The sequence below is a fragment of the Coregonus lavaretus genome, assembly GCF_964263955.1.
Source record: "Coregonus lavaretus genome assembly, contig: HAP1_SCAFFOLD_442, whole genome shotgun sequence".
Lineage (NCBI taxonomy): Eukaryota > Metazoa > Chordata > Actinopteri > Salmoniformes > Salmonidae > Coregonus > Coregonus lavaretus.
The window spans coordinates 365,318-376,875 of NW_028166911.1; the positions used below are offsets into that span (position 1 = coordinate 365,318).

Consider the following 11,558-nt stretch of genomic DNA (forward strand, 5'->3'; position numbering starts at 1 on the left):
AAAATAATAATAATAATAGCTAAATGTAAACAAGGTAAAGGCTCCATTCTCCATTCGGGAGAGGCAGATTTTACAGCCTGTAGTTGGCAAGAAGAGACTACCTTACTGTAGGTTCTCTAAAGCCACATCACATTTGAGAGTCCTGACTCCACAGGGAAATGTCTGACGGACTGACCATGTCATGCACCCTCTCGGCGTGTCCTGGCATGGTTTGGGATACACCCCCTTGCTGTCACTGCGCCTTGGGGTGCTGCGTTATCCTGGACTCCGCACACTGGCGAGAAGCCTGGCGGGTATCATCCCTATCGCTGTATTTCGTAACAATTCTCCTGCATATTGTCAGTAAATTGCTTAGCTGATGGTGCAACTTTGTTTGCTCTGTCCGCCGCCTATAGCTTTCTCTTTTATGTACCTTAAGTCACTGTGCACGCTTGGTCGGCGCGCGAATGGTTCCACAATTCCGTATGCCTCGCAGTCTTTGAATTTTTTATTTCTGAAAGATTTTCTTCTGCTATTTTGCAGCACTTCGCAATACTGTAAGGAAACTTTGCGGTGAGAGTCCGGGCTCATCTCGTTGGGCAGTTTAGCCATGGTAAAAAGAGTCTGAAACATCTGGTCGACATTAGTGTTCCGTTTTGCAGAGATCTCATAGTAGGCACACTGTTCATCACCAACCACCAGCTGCTCAATCTCCTCATTCTGAACCTCCCGGTTAAACTCCCGGTCACACTTGTTCCCGCAGATAACGATCGGGACATCCACGTTCTCCTTGGTTTTGTTTTTCAGGCAGGACTTGGTCTCATAAATTTGACGCTTCAGGCGCTGCACCTCTTGGAAGGAGTCTCTGTTATCCAGACTGAACACCAGGACGAAAACATCACCTGAAAGAGCAAGGGAAGGCACGTTAATATCGCAGCTCAAAAAGTCCATAATTACATAGGCCTAGGCTAAATGTGTACAATACAAGTTTTGCATAGAGCATTATTGCATGCATGATTTTAAAAATCCCATACATTTAATTTCGATGTAGCTGTAATTTCCAGTGTTGCTTTCATTCATATTATTTGTTTTGTTAGTTCAGAGTTAAGCTTACCAGTAAGGATAGAGAGTCTCCTCATAGCGGGGAAGGGATGGTTTCCAGAGGTGTCCAGAATGTCCAACTGGTACGCATCTCCCCGAATGCTGTATAATTTCCTATGAAAGTCCTCGATTGTGGGCGTATACTGGTCCTCGACTTTTTTATTCAGAAATCGAGAGATGATGGCCGTCTTGCCAACTTTTGTAGAGCCCAGAATCACCATCCTGTGGCAATTTTTGGCCGGGATGTTAAACTCGTTCTCGGAAGGCGACATTTTCTTGATCGTGTTTGCAAGCTTTGCGCACCGACGTGGGTCTTTGGTGCGACAGCGAGATGCTGAATTGAACCCCTAATAGTTTAGAGGGATGTTGTGTGTTTGTAAGCGTTGCTGCTTTGCTGAATCAGAGGAGAGCGGGACTGGGTATATATAGGCGATGCTGACCACTCCTCCTAGTCGCGTCATGCATTGCGCGTTGGTCTGAGGGGAGAACGTTTGTGGATATTATTATGCCCTTGTTCTTGCGTCAGTCTGTCCAGTCCCTATGTATAAGCAGACAGCAATTATATAAACTGGTTAGAGAAAAATACAAAATTATTTGCGTAAAACAATATAAATATTGGCCTACCTAAAAACTCATGCATAGAGAATGCGCATATTCAACACCATCTTCTTTAACTTCACAGATTTTGCATGTTTTTTTGCTGAGTTCAATTCATACATAAAAATATGTTTACTAACATAATAACCATAATCCAAAAATGTTTTCATAAATAGAAATGCAAAATCATAATATAGTCAATCTCCTCTTTCGGTGGGGACTCAGGGGTTCCAAAAAACGGCATTATCCACCATGGCAATAAAAGGTATTTTGCAAAAGCAATACCCTCAAACAAGACAAATACTCAATCTGATAGTGTCATTAGCTTGGTAGTGATTATTATTATTATGGCCCGTGTGCATTATTGTGTGCAAATAATAACATTATAAATTGTTAGGCTACTACGAAACATAATAGTTAATTTGCATAGGCATTGACATTTCATGTCAATAACACATTTCGCCGTTAACAAGAAATGAACATACACCGTCCTTCACCTAGTTTATGTTTCTCGAGACGTCTAGTTTGTTGTACGCTGCCATGAAAGCCATCAGCGTATAGCTCGGGCAGCGCAATGATTTTGGCCACGTGTTTGTAGACCACTAGATGGCGCTACGGTATGAAAAGGATGAGATACAGAAGAATAAAAACATTCTGCTGGAACTAGAAAATGTATTTGTTTTGTCGCAGCAATTGCAGACTGATGCGAACACACCAACGCAGGACCACAGTAAAATGCTTAATATAATCAGCAGGAAATAATTGTGGAAATTAAAAATGACCTCCACCTTACACAACATATTATATTTGTATCCACAGAAGCTTAATATGTATCCTATCAACCAAGTAATTAGACTACTGAGTCACCAATAATACAAAGGGTTTTGAGTCTTGACTCTTTCTCCATGTTTAACTAAAATTAAGGCCACTAAAGCATGTCTGCATTTTCCAAACAATGTGACAGCAGATTTTGATAATTTGCTGCACCCTAAACTGCATTAAACCTCAGTCTAGTAGTCCATATGTGACATGGACACCCACTTTATATAACCATTGGATAGCATGGAGACTGACTCTGGCAGTTGAGGAAACTAAAACTAGCTGAACTCACACAGTTTTCACCCAGGTAACACATGATCAGTGCTGAGCTCTGGGTACTTTATATTTGTCTGTGATTTTCTGGGCCCAGCTTTTGAAAAGGTATCTATCCGGATTCAGTCTATCGGATAGGATTAAATGCACATCAAATAGAATGAATAGAACAGGTTCCCCATTCAAGTCAATGATTTGTCCGTTCTATTCATTCTATTTTTATGCTGTTAATCCTATTCGATAGGCCAGAGGTCAAGGCAGTGAAACAGTCATCTCACATAGGGCAGCAGGCCATCTCACAGGGGGCAGCAGGCCATCTCACAGGGGGCAGCAGGCCATCTCACAGGGGGCAGCAGGCCATCTCACAGGGGGCAGCAGGCCATCTCACAGTGGGCAGCAGGTCATCTCACAGGGGGCAGCAGGCCATCTCACAGAGGACAGCAGGCCATCTCACAGGGGGCAGCAGTCCATCTCACAGGGGGCAGCAGTCCATCTCACAGGGGGCAGCAGGCCATCTCACAGATGGCAGCAGGCCATCTCACAGGGGGCAGCAGGCCATCTCACAGGGGGCAGCAGGCCATCTCACAGGGGGCAGCAGTCCTCCCAATCAAATGAGTATGGACTCTCCTGCTGTGTTCAGATGGAGGCAGCCTAGAGGTATCTAATAGGGTTATTCTAAAGATAGAGCAGGGGGTTGTTGGTGACTCAGAAGCCATTCAGCACTTTACACACCAACCACCTGGTCTCTGTGTCACCTCCTCAACTTGAATGTGACGCTGGCCGGCCTAATTTAGTGTAGATCATGCACTAATGGAAGATTTATGATTTGTAATTTTAGTAAATCCCTTCATGCACCTGTAAGCAAGGTCTGTTCTATACAATGTTCCCTGTATCCAGCAGGCTTATAAATCAGACATGCTTTTACTTATTAATGGTATAGTGCACTGTGCCACCCTGTGCCCAGCACTGTGGTTTGGTTGGCAAGATTTATGGCAAGGGGAAGTCCCCCTCCTTCCTTCCCAAACTGTAGTCTAAGTTCCTCTTTTGCTTGTATGTGTGTGTGTGTGTCTGTGTGTGTGTGTGTGTTTGTGTGTGTCACATCAGTACTTAACCGACCAGGTGAACAGGCCATGTGTGTGTGTGACTGTGTGTGACTGTGTGTGTGACTGTGTGTGTGCGTGTGTGTGCGTGTGTGTGTACGTGTGTGTGTCTGTGTGTGAAAGAGTGTCTGTCTGTCTGTCTGTCTGTGTCTTTCTGTGTACAACCCCCCAGGTGATATTTAACAGTTGTGTCAAACTACCTTACAGACTACCTTACATTTGCATATCAAATTCTACTCAATAAAGACAATACTTGATAAGTAGATACAACAGAGATGATATTTACAGTGACTTAACTACTGAATAGGTCTTATAACATTTTACAGCACTCAATACATTTTAGGGCACTTATTACATTTGACAGCACTTATACAATTTTACAGCACTCATTACATTTTACAGCACTTATTATATTTTAAAGCACTTATTACATTTTACAGCACTATTTTCCAAGTCTGCTTTACTAGTATTGACTTTGACCACTTTTTATCTAGCCTGCGAGGGCACATTGAAGCTTTCTGTGATGAAACCGAATCAGATTCCTCTCACCTCGCTGTGACCAGCTCCAACTCTGGGTTTGTGTAACGAGGTCGGGGTGGACAGGTGCTACGGCCCTGTTCATTGGTCGGTAATTAGACCACTGTGTATCCTCTGATGAAGATATACAGAGACACGTGCGGCGTGGTTCTTTAGCCAGACGCTGCTATTAGACTACATGAGGCTGCTGGAACAAATAGATCTGTTCACGTTCTCACCTAGCCCCAAATGAGTAGGCTACTCTTGTCAACCTAGTACTGTTAAACCCTTGTGTACCACATTGACCGTTCTGGTAACCTAGGAAAATAATACTGTTTTTCCCATGTCATTTGTTTGCTTTATGTTTGTCTGTGCTTTCATCAGTTCCATTTTTCATTTCAACTCTGAGTTCCATACAAAGGGCCCTTTTCAAGGTGTCTGGCTTGCTCAGATTGAACTTGGAGTGAACCCCTCCATAATAATACTGTTTTCCCCTATCTCACTTACTTTGAGTACCAAGCCTGCTTTTAGTTTGTCAACACTTTCATCAGTTCTACGCTCATTTCAGTTATGGGTTCCAGACACATTATAAGGCCCTATTATTTCAAAACAGGTTATTTTCAGTATAACAACCCCAAAGTAATGTACCTCATCTACTGAGATACAGCATCTTGGAATTTATGAAAAGTGAGTTTCTTTGAACGCCTGAATTGAACTCGGAGTGAACCCTGTTTCAAATTCTATTATTCATCAAGCTAAGTGTTATTCTGTTTGTAATGCTTTATGTGTAAGGAAAACAACTCTGATCCTTGAGAATTTGCCTTAAAGGGGCAATCTGTGATTGCTACATTTATTTTCAGACTTTTGAACTAATGATGTAAACCCAATGATTGTTTAAGAATATAATTTATAAATACCTCATGAGCTTAGTTCAATTGTCATACCCCATCAGAAACCAAAATATAAGCTTGTTTCACTCCTATTTTTGTAAAAAAAAATAATAATGTATAGCCTACAAACATGGTTAAAACTATAATTGTTATATCATGGATGGTCAGTCCTTGCATCTATAGCTCTGTCAATGAATTTGAGAGTGGTTACATTTCCCCAGCCCCATTCCTTAGCTGTTCACTAAAACAGTGACAGGGTACCCACTTTGTTATTGTTTGAACTGCAGATTGCCCCTTTAATAAGGCATTAATAATCACAACTGAAGTAGTGTACTAAGTGTCACTGGAAGATCATAATGCATCAACATAAAAATGCAATGAATTAAAGCAAGAGCTCAATCTCCATTGGATTGGCTATGGAAAACAGCCATTGACCTAGATACACATTATTTTTTAAAGTGGCTCAATTAAAATGAAACCAGAAAATATCTCCTTTCAGCTAAAGGTCCTTTTCTGTGTTTCGCCACCCCACATCACAGGGAAACCACTGTCTGTCCAGTAACAATATATTATGGCAATAAACCCAATAAGTGGACTGAAATGGTTATAATGATATCTAATGCCACAGAGTAAAAGGGAAGTGCCCTTTTCATCGAAGGGGCTTCCAGGAATGGGTCAAACTAGCCCATATCCAAATAAAATGACTGTTCTATACTCTCTCTTGGCCTATTTAGATAAACTAGGTTAATGCAGCGATGGCCAACATGGCGGGAGGGCAGAAGTACCTTTATATCCTGTTGATTCTGAGATTTAGGTTGAACACAGGTCATTTTAGTCATGGTGGGGAACTTCCAGATCTTTCTGTCCCCAGTCTGTCCACCAATCATCATCTGATATTAAGACGTCTGTCTGCATTTAAAGTTTCTGTCGGTCCCAGTGAGACATTCAGCATGAAACTCCAAAATAATTTGATTCATAAATCTGAAATCAATAACAATATGGTTGGACCTACAAATCCCAGGGCCTATTTGATCTCTAGTGCTGTATAAATGTTGTTATATTCTTCTCAGTAAAGGGAGCGTTTCATTCTGTAGTATTGTTTATCGGGTTAAATTGTTTTACTGGGAGCAAAACAGCCTCATGGAGAGTTGAGTTACTACCAATAATACAATTCAGGGCAAATATTTTTGTTGACAATAGCCTACACATTTATAAATATCCTCTTAATCAAGTGGTATAGAGGGATTATGGAGCTTATGAAGCTGCTTCTTTGGTCAGGTTGAAGTGAGAATGAATGAGACTAAAGAGCGAACAAGAGATCCTTCACCTCCTTGTCTTCTCATCTTGACCTTCACCTTGACCTCTCCACCAACCACCCACCTCGTCCGTTGCACAAATAGCTTTTGGTTATTTACATTTACATTTACGTCATTTAGCAGACGCTCTTATCCAAAGCGATTTACAGGAGCAATTAGGGTTAATCTCAGTCAAAATTAATATTCATCCCAAGATCTTGACCCATTTTCTACATTCTATATTCATTTGTTCATTATTTTTAGCAATTACTGTTTCATTTGAAATCTGAATCCAAGTCACATTCACGTGATAGTGTATATCTTTGGAATACTGTGAGATTTTCTTTTACAATTATAGGTCCCACACATTTAATTAAATGACCTCTCTCTCGCTCTCTCTCTCTCGCTCTCTCTCTGTGTCTCTCTCTCTGTGTCTCTCTCTCTGTGTCTCTCTCTCTCTGTCTCTCTCTCTGTCTCTGTCTCTCTCTCTCTCTCTCTCTCTCTCTCTCTCTCTCTCTCTCTCTCTCTCTCTCTCTCTCTCTCTCTCTCTCTCTCTCTCTCTCTCTCTCTCTCTCTCTTCCTTTCCCAAGCCTCTGTCCATTTGTCTCCATCCCTCCATCCATTCCTCTATCCTGTTTCACTTTCTGATGACTCTGACATCATAGTTGGTAGCCTGTGTTTATATTTGGAGAGAGAAAGTTGGTTAATTTGATACAAGATGGAGGCTGCCTAATATATATTTTTATTTTATTTTATTTATTTAACCTTTATTTATACAGGTTTTTCTCATTGAGATAAAATCTATTTTTCAAGAGAGACCTGGTCCAACAGCAGCAGGGGGAAGAAAGTTTCAGACAAAACTACTTACATACACTAACACAAGATGGAGGGGATCAGCACTTTGTGGAGGCGAGAATAGAATCTCTGCAATACGAGCATGATTCCCTGCCGACAGGGCACGGTGACATTTAGTATAGCGGGCTGGTCAGCATGAGGCCTGAACAGCCGTGATAGTAGGTTGCAACCGATCAAAACACTACAGATGTAGTTGATTATAGCTAGTTAGGTAAATGTAGGTTTTGGTTTAATAAGAAGGAATGTAAGGACATGCTAAAGCCAGTTACATAAGCACAGAGACTGAGATGAGTTCAGTTAACAACTGACTTTATTATTAATTTGGCTTCATAAAAGAGGTTGATGATTTTCTTCCCTTCTTGATTATAATGTTAAACATCCTTAGGTTGAACAATTTTCTGCTGTGGTTGCTATAAGTACCAGTCTGAGATGTTTGTTTAATATTCATGGCAATGTAGCTTTCTAAAGCCTCTGTCTGTCTATATAGTGACTGAACCAATCTGACAGGAATATTAGTTTTACAGTAACCTATACGTTAAGGTGTGTGTTTTCCTGATCAATGGCTTTATTCATTTCACTCAGGTTGTTCCATGGACTGTTCTGAGACCAAGTTGTCCTGACACCTATAGAACCCAGCTGGTATAATTTACTGCCAAGTTTCCATATACATATATGTTAGTGATGTAGTGATGTTCAGAGCCTACTCTGTCACTTCAACCACCCTCCCATCCAACAACATTGATGTGAACCAAAAATAGAAACCGAGCTAGCATATTAAGAAAAATAAAATCACCAGCAACCCACAATTATTCTAGTGAATTGATAGACAGTTTTAATTTAAGCGCATAACTTATTTTCAACAGACTGAAACAAGGAAATGAACAAAGCAATAATCATATATAATTGACACTAATATGAATATTGCATTGGAATAAAGCAGGTTGAATATTGTTCCACATGAAAGTGATGACCTTGGTGCTTAGCACAGATCCATTGACAGATATTCAGTGTGGCAGCATGTGGAGTAAATGACTGTAATCAAACACAGGGGAGAGGAGGCATGGTTATCACAGACAGTACATCAACTTTACTGTCAGTGTCAGAATAACTATAGCAGAAGTTTGGAATGCAGCTTGTAGTTGCATCACGTACAACACATGTTCACACTGCATAAATAATCACTGCCTTCTCATGGACATTGTAAAAATGTCTATGTGGTTATTTTGCATACAGAAGATGTTGTCCACCATTGTACCCAACCCATAAACCCAAGTCATATGACTTTCTTATTAGGAGAGGAGAGCTTAGCCAGCGCTTAGCAACGGCACATGGCAGCCACCATCCAAGTCACTGTCACCATGGAGACAGCCACAGGATGCACTACTTTACTTTGTTTCCGCTGTGGAAACTAATTCAGAAACTAATTCAGAAACTAATTCAGAAACTAATTCAGAAACTAATTCAGAAACTAATTCAGAAACAACAATACAACTATAAAACTCAAATTTGTTCACATTGCTGCTTCTCTCTCTCATTATGGGTTCACATCAGTACCTGTTCATGGCACCAGGAACTTGTGTTGCATAGAAAACCCATAGCAGTGCTCTAGTGCCATAACTCCAACATCTCACAATTTTTGTTTTATTCAACAATCACCAAGACTGGGAGTGGTCAATTCATGAGTCATTTTTGATTGCTTTTAAGACTCTATGTACTTTATGAGGCAATGTTTATGTCAGATCAAACAACTACACATCTCAATACCTTGAACAGCTGATTTGATGTCTAACCTTACCAAACAGTCCCTCGCCACCAGGACTTCAACATGACTGACTGTTTTACTCTATCAACGCTGGTTGATGACTGGCTCAGTATGAGGTTCTCCCACTGAATCTGGGGAAGTGGGGTGATGAATCCTCTGCTCTGTAGCCCTGGGACACTTACTAGCCTGGTAATGACTTGCGGGGGCATTATAACACTTCTCTCCCCCTGCTCATCCATCCATTCACTCTGACCTATTTCTGCTTCTAACCTGCTGTTCTGAAGTCAACAGGACATTCACCTGGAAATCCTGCCATGTTCAGATCCGCACAGTGCACATGGAAAATAACTTTGTCAATGCATTATTCATTGGTTATAATTTATGAATAGACTTTGATATTGAAAGGTGTATAAGACAACATGAACAACAGTTTGACAACTCAGTACAACTCAAACCTTAACATGTTGATGACCACCTGCCTTCTGCCACATCAATGTATGTTTCCTTTTAATCACAGTGTTTCAACATGGATGTGTTCCCCCATACAAAGCTAAGTAACACAATAACCATGACTGGCCCAACCTTTTGGGGGCCCTAACTGAGATTTGTTTGCCCCCCCCCCAGCAAGGCTCACCCAGCAAGGCTTCATTGTGGCGGAATGGTTCAGTAAATTGCGAGCCAGGCAGGCAGAACTTACCTAATCACATGATGTAAGTGTGCAGAAGGGGCTCTTGTGCTGCTGGTACTAATCTCACAGTGAAAGGGAGCCATGCCCCGACGGTGTGGTGGTGCTGGGTAATGATAGGGTTGAAATGTCTGGTCTGGCCTGGATGGCTCCGTCGAACACAGTGGCTAACCTGTTTTGGTCTCTGTGTTGGGGGATGTGTTGGGGGATGTGTTGGTCTCTGTGTTGGGGGATGTGTTGGGGTATGTGTTCGGGGATGTGTTGGGGGATGTGTTGGGGATGTGTTGGGGGATGTGTGTGTGTTTGAGTCTGTCTGAGAATTTGCTGAGTGGCAACCTCTAAACCAGGGGTATTTAACCTTTAACCTTTACCCTTTACCCTTTACCCTACAAGGTCCGGAGCCTGATGGATTTCTGTAATTAATTAATAATGAATTGCTCCCACCTTGTGTCTCAGGTCTAAATCAGTCCCTGATTAGAGGGGAACAATGAAAAAACGCAGTGGAACTTGCTTCCAGGTCCAGAGTTGAGTTTGAGGGCTCCGAACCTACAACCACCTTTATGTTCTTATCAACAGGTCAGATTACATGCATGGAGAATGATGCATGATGAGGACCATGTTTTAGTTGTAAATAGCAGTCATGGCAACTGAAGTCATAGTGACTAAGAGGATAAAATAAAACATGGTTTTAGCATGAGTATTACAGAACACATTGCTCTCTATGTCTAAAGAATCTAAGCAGTGATCTCAATGACAGAACAGTGTAAAGCAAATAACATGTTGTGCTTGATATCTCATCTTACCTCTGATCTGAGACCAGCATATTCTCACTGCACCTGAGCCTAGACGGTCAGCTCCACTAAACTCAACCTTGTTGGTGCTTTGTTAACTGCTGAGAGTTCTTGAATTAAGGAAGTTTTCAGTGACCTAAAGTAGACAGACAAAGACACTCCAAAGGTGACGGAAGAGACGTTTTTTCTTCCTGTAATCTTGCGGGGCATTCTGGGGACTCATGTGCATGCTTCCCACCACAATTGGGACATTTAACTTCCTTATCTTTTCCAACATCATGATAGCCACTCATGTCCAACTGTCTGCAAACATTTGACACATGACCAAATGCTTTACAGTTTTGTATTTTCCCCCGTCTTTCCCAGCAGATTTCACATGTTGATACAGGTTATGGAAGAGAATCTGATGCCATATTCAGTCAGTGACCCATATTGTGTGACCCAGTTTATAGAAAGATAACAGTATCAACGAAATAACTGATTAACGCTTGATGGTGCGTATAAACATGATGTGATGTGTGTGCTTAAACGACTGAAGACAACCTCAGACAGAGTAAGTAGACGGAGTAAGGATACAGATCAGTTCACTCTCAATGAACCAGAGTAGACAGGCAGTCAGACGACCACATCAGTGGGAGCTTGTCTACCCTGAAACAACATTGTCTTGAGTGGAATTACGAGTCTGCAGCAACAAGACGAGTGAATCATCTGTCAAATGTATTACTGGTCATTTTAACCTTCTACTGCAGTGGGCTAAATCAGGGTCACACAGAGTGTTTCTTGGTAGTCTTTAAAAAATCTATTTTTAAACAAAAGTATACACCTCACACACATTGTTATGGGTTTAAAAAAAGAAGACACCTGTACATTGATTCGGGGACTTTCTTCCATTCAG

General features: G+C 41.4%; 1 protein-coding gene across 1 annotated transcript; it reads right to left on the reverse strand.

Annotated features, from left to right (window-relative positions):
• Positions 1–351: 351 nt before the first annotated feature.
• On the reverse strand, positions 352–1,352 carry LOC311114095 (dexamethasone-induced Ras-related protein 1-like; the record flags this gene model as incomplete). Its single annotated transcript, XM_084189376.1, has 2 exons — positions 352–881; positions 1,094–1,352. The coding sequence occupies 2 exons, from the start codon at positions 1,350–1,352 to the stop codon at positions 352–354; spliced, it is 789 nt and encodes a 262-aa protein (XP_084045502.1).
• Positions 1,353–11,558: the final 10,206 nt, after the last annotated feature.